The sequence below is a fragment of the Schistocerca piceifrons genome, chromosome 6 (assembly GCF_021461385.2).
Source record: "Schistocerca piceifrons isolate TAMUIC-IGC-003096 chromosome 6, iqSchPice1.1, whole genome shotgun sequence".
NCBI classification, from domain to species: domain Eukaryota; kingdom Metazoa; phylum Arthropoda; class Insecta; order Orthoptera; family Acrididae; genus Schistocerca; species Schistocerca piceifrons.
Genome location: NC_060143.1, coordinates 456,842,582 through 456,866,705, shown reverse-complemented (window position 1 = coordinate 456,866,705; position 24,124 = coordinate 456,842,582). Strand labels below are relative to the sequence as shown.

Genomic DNA, 24,124 nt, shown 5'->3' with positions numbered 1-24,124 from the left:
ACAGAAATTAGGAGTTTCTGTTTGGCTCCTCTCAGGATAGGCAAAGTGGAGGCTTGCTCCCCCAGTGTGAGAACTCTGGCACTGGTCTGGAATGGCTACCAGGCCAACAGCTCAGTCAAGAGGAGAGATTCAGTGAGTAGAGGATGGTGTGACTGGTTTGTGCAATGTGCGGGCGGTTTTGTTTTTGCTAATACGTCTTCCGTACCGAGGCTTGGTGCAAAGTGGTTGTGGTTGTTTGATTCTTCACCTTCTGGTCCTCCCCCGATGGAGAACCTCAGGTCTTTCCCTAGTGAATGAGACTTGTGGTCTGTACCTTGTGGTGGGCTAAGAGACAGTGGTAGTTTCCAACTATACATATAGTGGAACTGCGTATCATCTCGGACATATCGTGTGTCACAAGGGTGATCTTAGTTATCTTGAGTCGGCCAAAGTTTGACAATTCCACCACGCATTGACGTGCCTGCAAGTCAAATTTGATTGAACAGAACAGAGAACGGGTGCGACTCACACTGGAATCTGCCGAGATTTCAAGGCTCTGATAACGAAGTTTCCCGAGTTCTCATAATCAGAACGTCTGGCCGTGTAGTTTGGAAATTTTCGTGGATACGTCAGAACATTACAGCTGTTGCAGGGCACTGCTTCTCGCACACAGCGCACCGTTTTGTGCTGCTGCCTGAATGAAGGTGAAAGGGTAAAATACTGTTACATCGGAGCGGGGTTGTTAAATTATAGTCACAGTTTCCTGTTCTCAGGTGAACCATTGTTTGTGGTTTACTTGGCCATAGTTGACTTCATTTAAACGTGGTTGGGCCTCACAGTGGATTCGCGTAAACAGGGTTAGATCGCTTTGTAAAACGGATCAATTCAGGGAAGAATTTGTATAGCTTCCACCCCAAAATATGCTTTGCCAGTCAAACACCATTCCTTTTCTGATTTGTGTTTATCGTTGTAGTTGTTGTTACAAAAGGATTAATAAAATTTGTCATTATTTCGGAAACTTAAATACGCCACTGTTCTCGTCCATACTCCCTCAACGATTCACAATCTTCATTTTGTTATGATGATACATGGATACAAGAGGAATTTAATGTTCAATCTTATTAAATTAATTAATCTAGTTATTGATCTGAATTTTGAAAATGACCACAGGCATACGCAACGAAAGTCCCATTACTAAATTTACGCAAAAATAGTAACATTTAGTAACACTCCTACATATACAGGGTGTTACAAAAAGGTACTGCCAAAGTTTCAGGAAACATTCCTCACACACAAAGAAAGAAAATATGTTATGTGGACATGTGTCCGGAAACGCTTACTTTCCATGTTAGAGTTCATTTTATTACTTCTCTTCAAATCACATGAATCATGGAATGGAAACACACAGCAACAGAACGTACCAGCGTGACCTCAAACACTTTGTTACAGGAAATGTTCAAAATGTCCTCCGTTAGCGAGGATACATGCATCCACCCTCCGTCGCATGGAATCCCTGATGCGCTGATGCAGCCCTGGAGAACGGCCAACTGCACGAAGAATTGTTTCGTCCATTGCAGGTGTCCTCGTCGTTCTGGGTCTTCCCCAGTCGCGAGTCATAGGCTGGAACGTTCCGTGATCCTTAAGACGCCTATAAATTGCTTCCAACGTCTTCCTGTCGGGACACCTTCGTTCTGGAAATCTGTCTCGATATAAACGTACCGCGCCACGGCTATTGCCCCGTGCTAATCCATACATCAAATGGGCATCTGCCAACTCCGCATTTGTAAACATTGCACTGACTGCAAAACCACGTTCGTGATGAACACTAACCTGTTGATGCTACGTACTGATGTGCTTGATGCTGGTACAACATTACCTTCCTTCAATTGGGCCAACTAGCGGGAATCGAGGAAGTACAGTACATACTGACGAAACTAAAATGAGCGCTAACATGGAAATTAAGCGTCTCCAGACACATGTCCACGTAACATCTTTTCTTTATTTGTGTGTGAGGAATGTTTCCTGGAAGTTTGGCCGTACCTTTTTGTAACACCCTGTATTTACGATTAAAGCAGGTTACGACTTGCAAACGGTTCATTTGCTCCTTAGATTTCTATCAGCCTTAAATGCAATTACGTAAAAGCACTTGCCTACCAATGTTTTTTCATGAAACTTGTTAGCCCTCGCCTACTATTTTGAAAATTTATTCTCTCTATCTCAGTGTTTATCCCGTCGTAAGAGATCCGCTTCTCTTATGATGTGGCAAATTTGTTTTAACGTTGTGGCCAGACGCCCTTTCTGTAACCACATTTGTCACATAAGCGATGGACATCGTGTACACCCTCCAACCGTGAATAGTGTAAATTTTATTTTATATGTTACAGTATGTTAAGGGTTTCTGTGTAGTGCTTTCTGAGATAATTTGTCTAAATATGCGTGGAAAACCGCATACAGTCACAGTCACGCTGACTGTTGTACAAGACAACAGTCGTTGATCTGCAGCTCAGATTCTACATGGTGTCGAAACTTCGTGCCACATTAAAACTGTGTGCCGGACCGAGACTCGAACTCTGGACCTTTGCCTTTCGCGGACAAGTGCTCTACCGTCTGAGCGATCCATGTTCACAGCTTTAAATTCCGCCATTATCTCATCTCATTCCTATCTGGTCTCGTTCACGTTCCTGTCTCGATGGCTACGTCTCCTTTAATTTTCATGAACATCTTCACAAAATATAAAATAACGTCACTTAAAATTACACTTCATAGCAAGATAACAGAATATGTACTGAAAACAGTCATAACTGCATTAATCATTGTCTTGCTTCTGTCTTGGGAGCACTGTCAGACTGTACAGGGTCTTAGAGGCCAATGAAAAAAGCAAATAATCCTAATATACATAGTTCTGGGAACCAATGATTTCCGCGATAAGATATACACGCAACCGTAACTTCATTACCTGCAACAGGACTAGTGGTATAATGCTTCTTGTCGTGAAAGGATAGCTATATAGTGTATGCACAATGGTGCACCAGAACACTTTCAAGTTGTTGTTCGGGAATACATAGCAAGGATGTTCAACAAGTTAGTGGGTCGTGGATCGTCACTACCACAGCCTCTTGTACCCGAGTTTAACCCAGTGGATTCTTTTGGCTATTGATATTAAATAGCTTTGCGGTGCTCCAGCTCTCTTAATAGCGTCGATAAACTACCGGAACGCTTTGTGGTTGGCTGTCAACGCATTCGGAACGCATCTGGGACTTTAAGCGTTTGCGGGTATTAGTGGAGGAGACGTGCTGAGCCTACCTTTACATGACGGTGGTAATGTGGAACACTTGTCGTAACGCGTTTGTCCTCAAGTGCATGTCTGCCTTTGGATCCTCGGGGACTGTTATAAGGTGTTCATGTACTCACTCTTAATACAAAGTATTCGGGGAACCATAGGTTTTCGAAACTATTTTTTGCTCAAGTGGCTCTGAGAACTATGGGACTTAGCATCTGAGGTCATCAGTCTCCTAGAGCTTAGAACTACCCAAGGAGAAAATGACAAAATTAACGTTTTTTGGTTTTTTCATTATAAAATTATTTGGAGTTTTCTAAATAAAACAAATCAAGTTTCACCCTTCTAAGTGAATTCTAAGTGTGTTTTTTATCGCTGCAAAGTTGACACTGCGTAAACGGTTGCAGCGACTTGGTGTGTCACCTCTGACCGCGCCGCTCGCTGGTTGCAAGCGGGATATCTTTGCGGAATTAGACAGTGTTTTGTTTTCCAACGTTGTATGGCTTTATCTCTGTGACAAATGACTGTTCATATCGGAAAACATAAACGCTACAACGTGTGTGTTGACTTGTGGAGTTTGCTTTGCGTTCTTTAGCAGTTCAATTTTGCGTATTTGACGAATTTTGCTCGTAACTGCTTTACGTATTTGGTTTGTGGATATTAATATTCCCCGTTTCAGCAATCGAGTGTTTAAGAAAAGGCACAATGAGTGGAAGAAGAAATCTTTTGTTGTTTCGAAGGGAGATGCTGCTCAGACTGCTTCACCGACTACTCCAAATGAATGTGATAGAACTTCTTCCAGCGAGAAACTATTTTACAGCAAAGAAAAATTTGAAAACTATGAAATTGACAGTAACTATGTGAATGAAATAATTAACATTTCCTTGCTCTCTAATATTTTGAAACATAACGCATTAAGCCAAGTTAGCAAAGGAAGAGGACTGGAATTGCAAATACATTCACACATTGGTTTGGCATGTAAAATGTTATAGAAATGTAATAAATGTGCTGCAGAAGTTTCGTTTTCTAATTCTAACAGTATTCTACGTAGTGGTAATAGTGGAAAGAAGGTTTATGATATAAATGTTAGGCTGCATCAACAAATGAGCACCCACAACATGCACTGTGCCCCACAGGTGATGACGCATGGTGTAAGTAACAATCAGGAAAGGAATATGCCCACAAAAACAGTTTTCCAATTTCTGTAATTGATGTAATTAAGCCCCTATTCAGAGATTTATCACAGGCAAGTTTATTGGAAAAGTGTTTACATGGGAAAACACAAAATCCAAATGAAAGTGCAAATAATTTAATTTGGATTAGGATTCCCAAAAGAGTGTTTGTGCAGATAAAAACATTGCATTTTGGATTGTATGATGCAGTGGCAACATACAATGACGAAAACATTAGCAAATGTGATGTGTTGAAACGTTTAGGTTTCCAACGAAGACACAACACCATTTCCACAATGCGCCTAAAGGGATGAAGAAAAACTAAGAGGTACTGAAAGAAGAGAAAAAAGCCTACAGCATGCTGCAAAAGGGAAGAAAAGACAAGTGAAAAGGAAACTAACACTGGAATAAGAAGAGGATGCTGATAATCCATCAGATGGGGCAGCAATGTATTAAAAAACTTTGGAAGCCATTTCCCATAACTTTAAAATTTTCATATTCGAGGAACATTTTCTCAAAAACTGCTAACAGTATATCAATGAAATTTACACACAATATTATTTCCTTCTTTTCCTTCATTTTTATAAGAAATTGTAAAAATATATCGTATAATTCAAGAGTTATAGAAGAAAAAGTGCAAAATTTTACAGAAAAAATAAGCATCTGTTTAAAAAAAATTGTAAAACTAAAACCAATAAATATTTCTTAACATGTAGTCCAAATTTCAGAGCAATATGTTTAACAGTTTTAGAAAAAATGTTCCTTCCATTTGCTAAAATTAACAAGGAGGAGATGGATCGTTCCGGCTCCCCTTACACCTAACTAACTTAAGGAAATCTCACACATCCATGCCTGAGACAGGATTCGAACCTGTGACCATAGAGTCGCGCGGTTCCGGACGGCAGCGCCTAAGCCGCTTGGCCACCGCGACCGGCGAAACTATTTTTATCAGTATTATTTGGGCTCTCGTTGACCTCTACTCGTACGTTTAGTTTGAGCCTATATCAGATAGCTTCTATATAGTCACAACCACAATATACTCATAAAATGCTCACAAATATTTTAATCTTAATCGTCGTACTGAATTTAATTCTTCATCGAAATTTTTGTAATAAAAATGTCTGGTTAGCAAAATATTGTGCACAGCGTGTTGCAAGTTATTTCATTTTCAGTTCATTAATTCTCCTTTAATTGCCGCAGTTTTACTTCTACTGTCAGTACAGACTAAAAAACTAATTATTCTTACTATAATTGTACATCCGTTAAACAATGCAATGCTAACATCGTCAGCAAGTAAGTCCACTTTCTAAAAGAACCAGCCAGCCTCTTATCTCTTTCGTCCAGAATGGTATGTGTTCCACCACGTTACGCTCGTTATGTTCGCGTGTTCCTGGTTGACCTATAATATCGAAAATGCTTTCCTCCTGAGAGCGCTCATACTCATACGTAATAATATTTCCCCAAAATTCAAAAATTGCACATAATTATTTTGAAACCGCATACTGCCAAATGTACCGGGTAATCAAAATGTGAGTATAAATATGAAAACTTAATAAACCACGTAATAAAGTAGATAGAGAGGTAAAAATTGACACACATGCTTGGAATGACATGGGATTTTATTTGAAACACCCCATATTGCTAGACGCGTGAAAGATCTCTTGCGTGCGTGGTTTGGTGATGATCGTGTGCTCAGCCGCCACTTTCGTTATGCTTGGCCTCCCATGTTCCCAGACCTCAGTCCGTGCGATTATTGGCTTTGGGGTTACCTGAAGTCACAAGTGTATCGTGATCGACCGACATCTCTAGGGATGCTGAAAGCAACCATCCGACGCCAATGCCTCACCATAACTCACAACATTATTCCTCGACTACAGCTATTGTTGAGGAATGATGGTGGACATATTGAGCATTTCTTGTAAAGAACATCTTTGCTTTGTCTTACTTTGTTATGCTAATTATTGCTATTCTGATCCGATGAAGCGCCATCTGTCGGACATTTTTTGAACTTTTTTTTTTTTTTTTTTTTTTTTGGTTCTAGTAAAATCCCATGTCATTCCAAGTATGTGTGTCAATTTGTACCTCTCTATCTACATTATTCCGTGATTTATTCAGTTTTCAAATTTATAGTGACCTTTTGATCACCCGGTATGTTACACTCTTGCACTGCAGGTCCGCGTGTGACCTGCCGGGGCTTCACAGGCCACGGCGCCAGACTGACGCCTGGAACACCTGGAGAGAAGCTGCGCGTCGTGCTGGACCGCTTCATGGACTTCCGGCAGGAGCAGCTGGACACGCTGCAGCGGGACCCCGGGCTCTGGATGGGCGACGTCACTAGCGTCAACCTCACAATGGTCGAGGTACGGAAGCTCACGAAGACGGCGTAGAAATACTCTGTTCAATCTGCAATCTCTGAAATCTTGCTGTACCTCACAGCCTTTTCCAAGTATACCTCCACCTCTTGCGATTCTTGACCTGAATTTTATTGCAGAACTCAGTTACTCTTTCTCCTCTCTCATTCCTAGCAAGAAGACCATATTCTCCGGTAACTTTTTCTTCTACTCCTTCTCCAACAACCGTATTCGAGTCCCCACAGACTATTAGATTTTAATCTCCTCTTACGTACGGAATTAGCCGTTTAATATCCTCACATACTTTTTCCGCCTCTTCATCTTCAGCTTGCGCCGTTCTCATGCTCATTTATACCTTAACTACTGTTGTCGGTGTTGGTTTGCTATCGTTCCTGATGAGAGCAACTATATCACTGAACCGTTCGAAATAACATACTCTTTCCCGAATGAGATTTTCACTCTGCAGTGGAGTGTGCGCTGATATGAAACTTCCTGGCAGATTAAAATTGTGTGCCCGACCGAGACTCGAACTCGGGACCTTTGCCGGCGAAAGGCAAAGGTCCCGAGTTCGCGTCTCGGTCGGGCACACAGTTTTAATCTGCCAGGAAGTTTCAACATACTCTTTACCCGCCCTTCCGATTCGTAACGATTCCTACTCCTATTATAGCACTTTCTGCGTATACTCATCTGCCCAGAAATCTTTGTCTTCTTTCCATTTCACTTCACTAACTACCACCATATCTAGATTGAGTCTTATCATTTCCGTTTTCAGATTTTCTAGCTTCCCTGCCACGTTCAAACTTCGGACAATCCACGAACCGACTTGTACAACGGTATCCTTTCGTTATTTTTTAAATCTTTTTCCATGGTCCTCTCTCTCTTAGCAGTCCCCTCCCTCCAAGATCTGAATGGGGGACTATTCCGGAATCATTTGCTACCGGACAGATCATCATGAAATTTTTATCAACTACAGGCCACATGTGCTGTGGATACATATTATATATCTATAGTGAAATGGTTTCCATTGTCTTCTCCATCATCATGCCATTGATCATTTTTTATTATTCCATCTTATGGGCAATTCCGCACCCCAAGGGCAAGAGACTGGCCTGAATCTCTCTCCTTTCCTCCGCCATCTCTACAAGGTCGTAGATAGAACGATGGTGACTGCTTGACTTCTTATGGCGTAAGTCCTCGGCCGCCAAAACTGATGATTATTATTCAAAATTTCGAAGGTGGCTGTGTTCGATTCCGGGACCAAGGACTTTTACTAATCGAAGAGGCCATCCCTTACCATTGGTGTCTGCCCTTAACACTTATTAAATTGAGCTGCTGATAACCAAAGGCACCCAATACCATTACGTCTGGTGCCGGTCTTGTGTGCCAAATGCAACCTGGCTACATTCGTTCTTCTCGGAGCCTTCACATACAGACACATGTATCGCGATGCTGTACCTATAACCGGGACGTGTCCGAACAAACCTCGTATTTGCTCTCCTGATTTAACTGTTGTTATTGAGCGCTCTTCTGTCGATGCGAATCCCTGTACTGCCGTGTCAATGCCAGCCAGAACAATGGCCGCCGTGCTAACAGTGCGTGTTGCTGGATACAGTCGTCGTACGACCATGTTATGCTCGTGTATTTGCAAATAAAAGATGGCAGATGAGGCAAACAAAATTCCTGCCCTCTCGATCGTCGCGGGGGTTCACTGAAATCGTGCATGGCCTTGGGTAGAGCTTCCTGAATCAGTCTCACACGTAGTCACATAACAGTCTTAGATACCTTAGCAGCTCGAGAAAAGGCACCGCGGAACGATAAACCGCTTTCATAATAGATCAGGATTCTGTCTTTAATTCCGATGTGTCCCGGTAGACATTTCTCCCTCCTCCATGGGCCATACGTGATGATCTTAGAAACATACAATTCTGAAATACGATATCTGAAACATTCAGCATGATCTTTCCCTGTTACAGATTTCAGATGGTGTTACACCCACCTACTTCGGGAGTAAGAGCTGAAATGCTGATCGACTGCATGTTCCAGCACGTGGTAAATTTCATGCCACTTATACTGTTGTTGCATGCAGTGTTCATGGTATTCCAATTTTAATGCCGACACATTGTGTTAAGCAATGAATCGCGGTTTTGTGCTGGCCCTAATGACCATCGTTGGCGAGTATTACGGCAACCTGGAGAATTCTCCCATTCTTCTGATACTTTGGAAAGCCACAACGATGTTATTCCTGGTGTCACGATATGAAGAGCAAGCGGGTATGACTTCATACAGCGGGTGGTAGTGAACGGGACAACTCTGACGCCACAACGCTACGTCTCGGACATCATGTGGCAGTATCTTGGCGCCATTTTTCAACAAGACAATGCTCGTCCACACTAGAAATGAATCTGTGTTAACTGCCTGCGTGATGCTAAGGTACTCCCATGGCCTACAATTACCCGGATCTGTCATCAATAGAACATGTATGGCACCAGCTAGAACATCAGGTTTGTCCCAGTGCAAGTATCCAGGATCCGAAGGACAAGTTACAATAATTTTTCGCCAGGATGCGTCAGAAGAGTATTCAATGGTTTAATTGCACCATTCACAATCTAATCACTGCACTCATCCAGGATAGATGGGTTGCTGTGTTATAGTGGTAAGTTTGCTCATATTGTCAAATAATTTGCTAATTTGTTTCGATTTTGAAATCACTGAAGAAATTTCACGTGACCTCCCAGCCCGTGAATTATCTCGACTCCTCCCTCCATTGTGGATGCTTACATTTTTTGGACTGTTAGAATGGTGGTAGGCGTTTGCGACCAGTCAGTATTCTTATAACCAGTTGAGTTGTACTGCGTATCAGGCAGTTCAAAAAATGGCTCTGAGCACTATGGGACTCAACTGCTGAGGTCATTAGTCCCCTAGAACTTAGAACTAGTTAAACCTAACTAACCTAAGGACATCACGAACATCCATGCCCGAGGCAGGATTCGAACCTGCGACCGTAGCGGTCTTGCGGTTCCAGACTGCAGCGCCTTTAACCGCACGGCCACTTCGGCCGGCTATCAGGCAGTATATTTATATTTAGGATGTGAAGGAACTATGTATTAGTTGCGTTATTACAGAAGATAAATACTTGTATTACGTGACACAGATGTCACCCTGCTTGGGGTTCTTCAATGGTTCAACTCTGGACTTGTTTTGACGGCTTCGTGCGCTTTCAGTGACACTGGAATCAGATTTGCAATATAATTACATTTGATAGGAAGCGTACGTTTTCATTACTACTTAAGGTATCGAATTATTTTATTATTCAATAAGGATACAAGCTAGTAATGAATTAAAATTTGTACCCAGGCCAAGATTTGATCCTAGGGTTCCTGCAGACAAGACAAACGCGATGAACACTGCACCGCCGTGGCACTGCAGCTACCACAGCTGCACAGACTTTTCGAGTCCAGTGCTCTCCCTAACACTAATTTCAGTTCACACCTTCAGCTCATTTTTCTCCTGGGACAATTTTCTATTTACTCGTACACTAACTTCTATTCTTATCGAAGATAAAGTTGAGACTAGTACGTCTCCAGAGAGGTCATTAGATTCAGGGAGATCATTCATTAGATCAATACATTATTATTGTTTATGTTGTGTTCATATGGAAGTTTCTACCGATGTTCACAGGTTTTTGATGCCTGATTACATTTTAACTAAGTTAGTTGATGTGCACCATATTTCTGGGGAGTGACGACGCAACAGTCTAGCAGCGAGGGGCCTCCATACGTAACTATTCCCGGGCATATGGTCAGCAAATTATATCACATTTCAAAGACTTCATCGTCATCTTAGTGAAACAAGATACAAACCGACTAAGAACCGGTAAACCTCACTGTGTGCGAACTGTTCGGTTTGAGGAAGCTGTGTTACAGCTAACTAAACATAACCTCGCCAACCGCACCCTATCCATAGCCAAAAAACTAAATGCCTCCAATGTCAATGCGTGAGAGGGGGTTTCCAACCATTCAGGTATCAGAGGGTACAAAACTTTCAGCTGATGACATTCCGCAGGGCGTAACCTTGTGGGGGGAGATAAGAGTTCGTCGCACGAGAGACACTGATATACATTTCAGATGAGCTGATTTCCACTTTGACTAATGCGCATTCATTATTCGTGAAACACGTGATTGTTTATAGTGAGTTAGGCAGTAATTAGCAAGTAGATGCCAGTTGTGCAATAGTGTAAACAAATGACATTTTAAGCAACATCTTTAAAACAATATTCGTCACGCGGCATTTAGAACGTCACTACCGTCAGAAGGTTCGTGGATCCTGTCGGAGAAACGGTGAAACTGTGCCATTATTCTTACATAAAAAGTGCTTTTCTTATCCCCTCTAAACACTCTAAAATTTTGTACTCCAAATTTTTTTAGGCGATATATCGACAGTACCGATAGTTTTCCGTAATATGTAGGGTTTTAATAATTCTATTTTGTTTGATGCTTTTGTTGCGTATTTAATGCAGTCATTGGTTTAAGTTATTACATCGAATTTAGGTAACAAAACGAAGATGCATTAAGTATTTCTAGCATCACATTAATATATGGCAGCATAGAAGATTAGATACATCATAAAATTCTTGAAACGCTCAATAAAAAGTAGTGATCATAATTCAATATTTGATTTCTTTTTTGTTAAATGTGTGTGAAATCTCATGGGACTTAACTGCTAAGGTCATCAGTCCCTACGCTTACACGCTACTTAACCTAAATTATCCTAAGGACAAACACACACACTCATGCCCGAGGGAGGACTCGAACCTCCGCCGGGACCAGCCGCACAGTCAATGACTGCAGCGCCCCAGACCGCACGGCTAATCCCGCGCGGCATTTGATTTCTGATACGCCTGAGTGTATCGGTGGATCATTAAGAGAGATCAAAAGTGGTGCCTTAATACAAAGAATGATAAGATATATCTTGAAATGAATGCGAAAGAAGTGGATTGTTAATGAATTGTACTGTAACTGAACGCAAGAAATGTGTTCTGGTTGTGCCTTCTTGTAATATTTTGTAGTTCCTTACTGGATGAGAAGAGGGTGGTATGACAGGTGGGTGGCCGGTTTCCTCTCACTACAACACAAAGTGCCCACGTGGATAAATTACACTTTATTACAGGAAACAGTTGAGTATTTAACTTCAGTTATGTCCAGTTCTGTGGTTAACAGCAATCAAATAACATGTACTGATTCTTGAATGGTGTGGACGATCGGTTCTAGGCGCTTCAGTCTGGAACCGCGCGACCGCTACGGTCGCAGGTTTGAATCCTGCCTCGGGCATGGATATGTGTGTGATGTCCTTAGGTTATTTAGTGTAATCTCCCCACGGAAAATTACCCTCTACCACGCAATAATTAATAATGGTCAACCAAATCATCCACATGTATTTACGTTTGAAAAGGATCTGATCAGATTTTTCTAGTACGTTTATTCTTTGGAACAACAGAGGTACAGAAATATATGCTCCATAGTTATTATAGAGAGAGAGAGGAACAGCTTCGGAAGTATCGGTTGGAAGATTGTCGGATTGCTAAAGGAGATTTATTTACTCTTCTTCGCGCTAAAGCGAGCTAGGAAAGTTTGTGCCGCTAGCGTGATAGATAAAGAGAAAGAAAAACCTGTAAAAGAAAATTACATGAGACTTGGAACCAACAGAAAACGGAACATGTACGGAAATGGATTCAATATACAATTTTCCTCAGAAATAAGGTTTGTGACCATTTTATTCTAGAGTGAATGACGAATGAGTTCTCTGTCTGAACCATTGATGATTGTCTGGGCCCTGTAATTAATTGGGAAGTTTCAGCTGTGACGAAGAGAGCCTGCAATCTCTGAGTTTTTTTGAAATCGTCCAGAAAGGCTTCGTCCACATCTGAAATTTTAGATCTGTCGTAAACTGAACGAATTGTTCAAACGATCGATTTTCCCAACTGAATGCAGCGCTTAATAATAATAACAAATGTAAAGATCTTTTCTAGCAAGCCAGCCGCTGAATATTAAGACGAAGGGCTCCACCAGAGATTCTACTAGGCTGATTTCACGTAAATAATGTATTTAAACTGTACACAGATAAAGGACAGAGAGAGAGAGAGAGTGAGAGAATCCTCCATTAGCATAATTGTTTCTCTGTCTTTTCACGGATCAGCCTAACTTAAAAACACGAAGCCCTGACTTTATTGTACCGATTTATGTGTGAGAGGGAAAGAGCGATAAAGGCGACAGATACACTTCTTTACAGACAAAACATTACACCAAGTTAGCGGCAAGCTGCATTCACATAGACTTTCATCATTTCCAAAAGCAGAGTAGAATTCATTATAATGGCCAATCCGTGACAGGACACGTTTTTGGACGTTGTTAAAATAATTTTGTTCTCTGTTTCATGTGAACTACGACGAGACAACTTAACTTGGAAAAGAGAAGAAATACTCGCAGGCAAATTAAGTGGATCTACAAATAAAAACAGCACGCTGGGCGCAGAAAATAGGCCAGATGTATAATTCTTTACTAAAGCTTGCTAGTATTGAGGAAGTAGACGTAGATTTGAACATTCATTAAGATGAGTCAAGCAGAGCAGAGCAACACGCAACAGCCCTCAGCTGTGGGCACGGATAATAGTGATGTAGTAAGAAGTGTTGTAGAACCGATCGCTACAGATAATGCAATAGAACGCCCGCTAGACACGGCTGGAGATGTAACAGCAAGTATGCAACATGGATTAGATCCATTAGTAATTATCATGAGACAGATGCAGATGATAACCGAGAGCATGAATAATATGAAAACCGACATTAATGCGAAGCTAGCCTCAGTTACCGAGGGGCAAAATGATTTGAATGCGAAATTAGCCTCAGTTACTGAGGGGCAGGAAAATCTGAAAGCTGAGATTAAGCAGCAGTTACATGACAGTTTTTCCGAATTAGAGCAGCGGATAGAGGCGAAGACAAAGGAACTTAAAGATCAGGCCGAAGAGACGGAACGAAAATTAACTGCACAAATAGAATTGGTTAAAGCTCAATGTGAGGAATCTACTCAACGCGTACGTGTAGAAATGAAGGAGTATGTGGTTATTAAGATAGATACCGTACGGGAACAGGTGGAAATGGTTCCGCAATTAGTACAAAAGCAAGATGCCATGTCATGTGCAATTGCGCAACTTCCTGAATTGGCACGTACGCAGACGAACCTAAAGGAAAGTGTTGAACATCTGACCGAACGTCAAGACGTTATAGACCACCAAATTAATGTATTAACGGGTAAATTATCCGAAATCACATTAGAAAACAAAAGGCTAATGTGTGAAAACGTTGAGCAAAATGTTAAAGCAGCATTCCAGAGTCTATGCGGCAAACAGGAAGAGAATTTGTTTGCGAAAGGACTTGAGGAAGTGCGACAGCAGTTAGGTGCTGATTTCGAGCATTGGAAACAAACGATAGAAGAGTCGATACGCGTTTCACAACAAGGCTCAGAACAAATGAATACCGGCCAGCAGCAGAAGTTGGCAGCGTCTGTAGAGCCAGTTACTGCACATTCGCACACGATACCGACTTGTGTGAGTAACTCGAATATTAAATTGCCACGAGCTAGTTGTTCGCGTGAAGTTTTATCTGACGGAGATTACGAAAGCCTTTGCCATGCCGAAGAAAAAATGATAAAGCATCGGCAATTCCAGATTTTTAACACTGACAAAAGGGGGGTCCATCCGATCGTTTTTATCCGAAGTTTTAGAGGAGTGCTACCCAGAAATTGGTCGGAGTGGCAGAAAATCAGTTTCGTGACTGGGTATATACAAGGTTCGGGGGCGATCTGGGCCTCGGACATGACTTCTGTTTGCTCGACATATGACGATTTTGAGAAAGCGTTTTTAGCAAAATTCTGGTCAGAAGGGGTACAGGAACGCCCAAGGCAGGAGGTGCTCTACCCAGAGCCTTCCTCTTTTTCAAAAGGAAGCCTTAGGAAGTATTTTGAAAAATATATAAACAAAACTAGATATTGGGACAGACCTATGCCTTTGCCAGACATAATAAACATACTTAAGGCAAGATTACCAACTAACATCCGGAATCAATTAATTTACGGGAACGATAAAGACTTGGAGTCGTTCCTCACGACGTTAGATCATATAGACATTATAGAAGAGAGCAACCAGAAAGCCCGTAACAACAGATTCCAATATAGGGAGATAGAACCTCCGCCAAATGGTAGGCAAGGGAACGCACAGAGATCGATAAATAGTGGAGAAACCCCTCAAAATCTCAATAATAATACCGGCAATAGTCTTGCGAGGGGCTATCCAAGGAACAACAGGAATGGGAAACGATACAATCCCGTATGGGGGAACGAAAGGAATTTCAGACCGCAAGCCTGGAACAATAACAGTAATAGAAAGTGGAATCAACCGGGGGGAATAGATTCAAATAACCAACATCAGTGGGGACGGACATCAACGAATCAACCGGTAATTACCGAAGTGACGGACGATGTCAACCACCAGGCGAATCAAAATCCAACAAACTTGTAAGGACCCACTCGTGCCCCGGAGAAGCGGTCAACAATTGGTTGAGGGGCAACAGGATATGTGTACCAATGCTAACGTATAATGATGGACGATTACTGGCAGATGAATTGACCGAGGACTTAGAACTCCAAGATGAGGATAAGGAACAGGTGGCAGTAGCCGAAGTGCAAGTCATTTTGGAGACTGTACCTATAGTGGCGGTTTTGGACACAGCTGCAACCACGAATGTTATTTCGGAGGCTCTATTCAACAAGATCAGAAATATAAGACGAGTACCAATTTTTTCAGTTCAAAATTGCAGAATAATAGGCGCCGTTGGGGCTAGATCGGCTAATGTAAAAGTGCAGTCACTACCTAGTGTAGAAGTCGGAAATGTAGCAATATTAAGCACATTCCTTGTTGTAAAAAATTTGTTGGTAGACTGCATTATAGGAATCGACAGCCTACGTCCATACGGATGCAGAATAGATTTTAAAACAGGAAAAATTTGGTTAAATGTAAATAAACAAGAAATTGAGTTGGACTTGTTGAAACAGGAAAGCCTTACCAGAAAATATAATAGTGGGATCAGTGTGCAAGTAATCAGGACTGCACATAATTCTAAACAGCACGTAAATAATGAGTTCCAAGTCAAAGGAGACTTCGGTCAATTAGTGTATGAGAAGTTAAATGAATCCGACTGCATTATTGAAGAGCAGAAGAAGCAGCTTAAAGAATTATTATTAGTGTATGAAAACGTGTTTGACGAAAGGCCAGGAGTTATTAAGGGATACATATGCCATCTCTACGTTAAGCCACACGAAACGTATTGTAGAACTTTCTATCCTTTTCCCTGGAGGTTAAAGGCTCAAGTTCAAAAAGAAATAGATCGCATGTTGAAATGGGGTTTGATCGAACCCTCTACAAGCCCATACTGCTCCCCATTGTTGGTCGTGCCAAAAGCAAATGGAACTGTGAGACTGGTACTCGACGCCAGGGAAATAAATAAAATCATAATTCCAGTGAGAACACATCCGGAAAACATAGACGAACTGATACAACGGTTCCAGGATGTCCAATATTTGACGAGCATCGATTTGCGGAGTTCGTATTGGCAGGTCAAGCTGGATGAGTTATCAAGGAAATATACAGCTTTCATTTATGCCGGGAGAAGTTACCAATTTACTGTAGTTCCTTTCGGACTCAACATTAGTGCTGGAATCTTTATATAAGCTCTAGATTATGCTCTAGGCCCAGAACTAAGATGCAGGATAACAGTATTTGTTGATGATATGCTTATTGCATCGAAGACCTGGGAGGAGCATATTACCTCACTGAGTCGGGTGTTGGACGTGTTCAAAACCATGGGAATAACTGCTAACCTGCAGAAATCCCATCTTGCACTAAACAGAATCAAGTTCCTGGGGCATATAGTTGACGCAAAGGGAATTTTACCGACCAAGGAGAAGCTAATTGCGATTAGTAAGTTTCCAACACCGAGAAATAGGAGGCAATTAAAAGGGTTTATGGGTCTTGCCTCAATTTTTAGAAGATTTATAACGAATCAGGCCATGAATGCAGCAGCTCTAAATAGTTTGCTGAAGAAGGATGTGCCCTGGCTCTGGACATTAGAGTGTCCAGAAGCATTTGAAGAGATAAAGAAGCAATTAGTAAATGCACCGCTTTTGTACTATCCGGACATGCAAGAGGAATTCTACTTGTCAACAGATTCGTCAAATGTGGGTCTTGGAGTGTGCCTTTTCCAAGTACGCAAGATAAATGGACAGCTTACCTTTTGTCCTATTGCGTTTGCTAGTCGTGTTTTGTCCAACTGTGAACGAACGTACACGACGACAGAATTAGAGAGAGGCTCTTGCGGTCGTCTGGGAATTTAAAAAATTTCATTATTATTTATATGGGTCGAAGACTATCGTATATTGCGATCACCAATCATTAACGTTTTTACAAACGTGCAAACTGTTACACCCCAGGCTGGCTAGATGGACGCTCGCTCTGCAACAATACCAGTTTAAGATCGTACATGTCTCAGGGCAGCAAAACATTATTGCTGACGCTCTATCAAGGTCACCGCAGGGTTTAACAAAAGAGATTGAAGTAAATAATTCCTCAGAATTCCCTGTATTGCTGCTGCAGGAAAATCCATTTAAGACGTACTACGTCAATTTTTGTGTGCATATGGCCCAGTTACAGAAAAAAAGATGCTCAATGGGGAAGTGTCATTCAAAGGTTACAACAGCAACCTTCGGATCAGATGGAAAACTATTACAAGCTGGTAAAAGGCGTATTATTTTTCCGCTGTGGAAGGCCAAACAAAGTCTGTTGGTGTGTTTGTATACCTGAGGCACAAATAGAGAAACTTGTATGGTTCACTCATTTAACCTGGGGACATTTCGGTGCGACAAAATGTGCAGACAAAATAAGTGGGTACTGTTATTTTCCCAACATAAAGCGCAGAGTGCATGAGGTCTTAAAGAGATGCATAATATGTCAAAAAACAAAGCCGGATTCAAAAGGAACTAAGCACCCATTATGCTCAATATTAGTACAAGAACCAAAAGAATTAATTTCATGCGATCTGTGTGGACCGTTACCTACTTCAAGAGGTGGTGTTAAATATGTGTTGGCATTTCTCGATGTGTGTACGAAATACGTAAAGCTATACCCGATAAAGGCGGCTACAGCCAAAGTAATTGTATTAAGATTGACAAGGGATTATCTTCCACATGTTGGTACACCTAAGGCGACCATAACAGGCAATGCTAAAATATTCACGGGACTCCGATGGAAGCAGACTTTGTCTCAAGTCGGTGTGAAACATATACTAACATCATTTTACCACCCACAAGGCAATTTGGTTGAGAGGATTTTTAGAGAATTCAATCGATTTATGAGGACGTATTGCCATAATAAGCAAACTGCGTGGGCAAATTATGTGGAAGAGTTTGAGCAGATATACAATAACATGCCCCACTCCTCAACTGGATATACACCTTGTGAATTGATGTTCGGAGCAAAAGAGGAAAACTTCTGGACTGACCATATCCCCAAAACTCAGAAAACTGAGATGCCTTGGGAAGAAAAAATAAGACAAGCTATCATAAATATGACGAAATAGGCTGATCAAAGAAAACAACGATATGACAAATTAATCAAAAGGGTACAGACATACCATGTCGGAGAGAAGGTACTAGTTAAACGACATACCAAATCATCCGTAATAAAGAAAAGTATAAAGAAATGGGAGTTACTATATACTGGACCATACATTATCCTACGAATTCCGAATCCGGGGACTTATCTGTTAGCATACCCGGGATCGAACAAAATAAAAGGGTTATTTTCTCATAACGACTTAAAAAAGTATAATGAAGATTAGAAGATAGGGAGGAATGGTGTTCCGAGTGACAGAAATGAACGCTCGTAAAAAACATAACAATAAACTGTGTGTGTAGTGATAGAAACCTTTAAATTGAAATAGTTAATCAGTGACATAGAGTATAGAAATAGTGACTAACTATTATAATCGAGTGTTGTAAAGAAGATAGTGGAGATAGGCTTCACCTGTGGTTTGGGTGAACGTAGAACTTTAGCATTGCTAATGTCATCAAGAATGATTAAGGATCTAACTGACCTTCAAGAAGAATGAAATGTTTCCCGCAAATGACGCGGAATAATCAAAAGAGGTTCCGAGTGAATATTCATATATAATCTCATGTGAACGCTTACATGTGTAAACGTGTGAAGGGATGTGTTGTGGTAGTGAATCGTGAGTGACGGTTAACGCCGCAAAGATAATTTCCCGCGCAAAACAGTTGACGTCGGCGCGAGAATTAAAATCGATATAGACGATACAGATATGCTTTGTAAGAGACTCGCACCAAACGCGAGGATAAACTGATTCATGTTGAACTCTAAAAGGAATAGGTGTTATAATTAGAAGTTAAGAGTTTTAATTTATTAATGAATGATTAAAGAAAGTAATATTCATAGATTCAGTAGTAATTTAATGGTTCGTGTTCGTTTGGGAATTTTGTGTGAAAAATCCATTTCCATATATGAGCATGGATGAACACCGTATGAATCAGAGAGTAATTGAAAGAAGCGAATCCGCATTCCTCAATGCTAATAACCTTTACATTTCAGCACTCAAGCGAAGAAATATATGTATTTAGAATAAAAAGTTTTGAGTATAGCTAAATTATAAGACTTATCAAGGAAATATGGATGATGTCTTGGTATAAAATGAACTACACTTTCCATTATTCGATGATTTGAATCCAAAATCTATAGTAAGTTACATGAATCCTTCAAATTACGAAGAACAAATCAGTGATAGAAAATGTGTTAGAACTTTTGGACTTATAAGCACAAGTGGGGAGGCAAAGTCAAAAGGAGTATTCAAAAGGGAGTAAATCGGATGATGCTTTTGGCAACATCATTAGTTAATGGTTGAATTCCTTGAAGTACGTCGTAACAAAAAGGATCCATGAAGCCATAAGGATTTTGCTTTCAAAAAGGAGAATCTGGGACGGTGCAACCTAATCAGTTCTCTTACAGTAAGAGTTTTCCTTTTGGTCATTGCTAATTCTTTTGGAATGAATGTTGCATGTGAATTCGAGTATCCCTGTTCCTTCTACTCTTCCCATTGTGGGCCGCGTAGAAGATCAACTACAGAGGGGGCCGCGTAGAAGACCGACTACAAATGTGGACGTCGGGGACATGCAAGACCCGGGGGAGTTTAGCACCGCAAGATATTGTACCAGGAGCAAGATTGTAAAACGAGAATTCACGTTATTTATTGTAAAACGTTTTTTTTTTGCTAGAGGCACAAACCACCCTTCTCCAAATCGTGATACAAATTGATCCCTATCTTTCCTTTAGAGATCTATTTCAAAATTATATATTTTTTTTCTTCTATAGGCTTTCCTATCTTCTATGTACCGTAGGCTGGGGGTCTAGGCTTAAGAGGTTTTCCAAGGTTTCCCTGCTTAAGAAAGTTCCCGAATGGGTAGACCCTGACATCAGTACATGAAAGATCATCTTCCTTGGTTGTGCACAGCAAATATAACACCTAGATGCACGTAAAAGCAATACAGCCGCGGTACCGGTCTCTTCATTTCTTCTGTCTTCAACATTTCTTTTCTTCGTCTGTCTCAAATATAATATTCTTTTTCAGTCGGAGGACTGACAATCATCACTTCCGGGTTATCCACGCTAATAGATAGCTCGCGAAGTGTGTTCGGTGAATCAAAATTGAGCTCACAAACTTCGCTCGCTGCGAGGGGCATTGTAATCTCCCCACGGAAAATTACCCTCTACCACGCAATAATTAATAATGGTCAACCAAATCATCCACATGTATTTACGTTTGAAAAGGATCTGATCAGATTTTTCTAGTAATATATGCGCCGACAGCTCGTCGACGCCAAGGTATTTTTCTAGTACGTTTATTCTTTGGAACAACAGAGGTACAGAAATGTATGCTCCATAGTTATTATAGAGAGAGAGAGGAACAGCTTCGGAAGTATCGGTTGGAAGATTGTCGGATTGCTAAAGGAGATTTATTTACTCTTCTTCGCGCTAAAGCGAGCTAGGAAAGTTTGTGCCGCTAGCGTGATAGATAAAGAGAAAGAAAAACCTGTAAAAGAAAATTACATGAGACTTGGAACCAACAGAAAACGGAACATGTACGGAAATGGATTCAATATACAATTTCCTCAGAAATAAGGTTTGTGACCATTTTATTCTAGAGTGAATGACGAATGAGTTCTCTGTCTGAACCATTGATGATTGTCTGGGCCCTGTAATTAATTGGGAAGTTTCAGCTGTGACGAAGAGAGCCTGCAATCTCTGAGTTTTTTTGAAATCGTCCAAAAAGGCTTCGTCCACATCTGAAATTTTAGATCTGTCGTAAACTGAACGAATTGTTCAAACGATCGATTTTCCCAGCTGAATGCAGCGCTTAATAATAATAACAAATGTAAAGATATTTTCTAGCAAGCCAGCCGCTGAATGTTAAGACGAAGGGCTCCACCAGAGATTCTACTAGGCTGATTTCACGTAAATAATATATTCAAACTGTACACAGATAAAGGACAGAGAGAGAGAGAGAGAGAGAGAGAGAGAGAGAGAGAGAGTGAGTGAGAGAATCCTCCATTAGCATAATTGTTTCTCTGTCTTTTCACGGATCAGCCTAACTAGAAAACACGAAGCCCTGACTTTATTGTACCGATTTATGTGTGAGAGAGAAAGAGCGATAAAGGCGACAGATACACTTCTGTACAGACAAAACATTACACCAAGTTAGCGGCAAGCTGCATTCACATAGACTTTCATCATTTACAAAAGCAGAGTAGAATTCATTATATTAGGTTTAAGTAGTTCGAAGTTCTAGGGGACTGATGACCTCAAATGTTACGTCCCATAGTGCTCGGACCCATTTGAACCATTTTTTGATTCTTGAATCTTGTCCTTGTCCGTAGATATATAAATCGCCCTATGCCTGTTAGATCGTATAAAAATGATAATTTTACTGTTTTTTAATCCTGACAAGTACAGATTTTAGCTTTGACATCTACATATTTTAATTAAATATTTTTAATATAAAAAAGATCTACTGAATACAGTATGTGCAAATGGAATGTAACAAATGTACCAGACGCCACCTGTCGGTAATAGTGTTATAATTAATATAAATGACGTGCACTCTGCCAACCAATTTTATGTGATGTAGCATGTGAAAGTTGCTGAATTGGACGGGTTACTCCTGTAACTTAAATATCAGGTACGTTCTGGTACATTTGATGTTGATAAGATAGGATGAAAAAGATTTGCTTTCGTGAAATAGTAAATTAGTATAATTATTTTTACAGATCTGAAGATGGTGATGAATGAACCGAAACCAATCATATGAATAATAAAAAAAAATTTGCAATCAAGACGGATTTTAAGTAACATTATAAAATCACTGATTGCGGTTGTCCCATAAGACATTATGTCTGTTTTTGCAAAGAATGCCATTTCGTTCACAAACCAGTTCACACTCATGGCGGAGCTTATTGGTTGTCCGCGCATGCGCAACACTTTGACGCTGTTCAATGTGGGCGTGCATGCCCTGCCAAGTACAGCGCCGGCGCGCTATCTGTTTAGTGCGACCAGTTCCCAAATGACCTTCGTGGAGCATTTGTAACACATACTTTTGGAACGGAAACGAGCACATGCGACTGTCCACTATCGGACTGTACTATGATCACAACTTGTTGTACTGAAAGGTTATGCCGACGAACAAAGTATCGGCGTACTACTGAGTTCTGAACACTGTTCTAGGCGCTACAGTCTGGAACCTTGTGACCGCTACGGCCGCAGGTTTGAATCTTGCCTAGGGCATGGCTGTGTGTGATGTCCTTAGATTAGTTACGTTTAAGTAGTTCTAAGTTCTAGGGGACTGATGACCTCAGATGTTAAGTCCCTTAGAGCTCAGAGCCATTTGAACCATTTTTTTTAACACTGTTCAATGATCGAGGCCAAGACGTGCGAATGTAATGCTACAAAATCTTCAGATCATGGTCCGCTTCCGTGGCCTGTGGAATTTTTCTGTAATTCAGTGGAAAAGATTGCAGCAGTTCAGAGTCTGCCCATCGATCTGGCAAGAAGATGTGTCAGAGGAATCAAAATCAGAGTCAGGCCGATCTGAAGGCGAGAAAGGGCGTCAGCATTGCATTGCCATGCTTTGTCGTAGCTCTCTACACAATTTCGTGCTGATACTGGTGTAGACGTAAAGCCCACAGTTGCAATTTTTGAGCAGTACGTGTAGGAACCGTCTATGACGGATGAAACAAGGATTGCAGTTGGTTGGCCGGTTGGGCAGTCGACATAGCTTGTGCGGAAAGCAATTGCTCCACAGTCAGTGTGGCAATATACTGGTTCTGAAACTTAAATCTGATTTAGTTTCAGAGCAGGAGCAGTCTGCGGCTGATGCACAGGGCAAATAGAAAAAGCAATGTGCAAAGCCTGCGAAAAGAGAAATATATTATTTCTGCAGCTCCCCTCCTGTAATACATGAACAATAATAATAAATTAGCAAGTAGAATCTCTGTAACGACAGCTCCCCTGCAGAAACAAAACTTGATCAAACTCGTCACCAATTGTTGTGGCTGTACCCTCCTGAAATGTTTTGTGATTCCTGGCTGGATTAGGAGAGGGCGGTATAATAGGTACGCGGCCAGTTTCCTCTCACTACAACACATAATGTGCACGTGGTTGAAATATACTTTATTACAGGAACCAACTGAATACTTGACTTCAATAACGTCCAGTCTGAAGTTCTATGGTTAACAGCAATCAAATAACATGTACTAATACTTGAATCTTGTCCATGTCCATCTCACAACTATATACAATGACTAATGTTCCCTCACAGTTAGTTAAGGTGCGAGGTGACAACTATCACTGTGGGAGACTATAGAGCAATGCGACGTATTGAGGTGCAATGTGAACTGAGTCCCAGTGCTACCTTCTGAGATACTGGGATTGAGAGGCTGAGACAGCTTGGTCGGCGGCGGCGACCTATATGAACGCTGCCCAGGGGGCGTTGTCGGTGTGAAGCCTGGCGGCGTGTCTTGGTATTCTCTTGTTACAGGCGCACCTAGTTCAGCGCCTCCTACACAATGTTTCCTAGTGCCCAGCGGTGTGCTTCCGAAGGCGTACGTCAGCACAAAATGATTCTATAAGCCCACAAAAGTACTCAAGCCTGCAAATAAGGAATTCGGTTTGACGGCTAG

The 24,124-nt window shown here is 41.2% G+C and overlaps 1 protein-coding gene across 1 annotated transcript in view; it reads left to right on the top strand.

Annotated features, from left to right (window-relative positions):
- The window catches only part of LOC124802976 (aminoacylase-1-like), a 121,456-nt gene that overhangs the window by 86,491 nt on the left and 10,841 nt on the right, over nucleotides 1-24,124 (top strand). Inside the window, exon 5 of the mRNA XM_047264074.1 lies at nucleotides 6,601-6,788. Within this exon, the coding sequence (XP_047120030.1) occupies nucleotides 6,601-6,788 (188 nt within the window). The remainder of the gene's footprint in view (nucleotides 1-6,600; nucleotides 6,789-24,124) is intronic.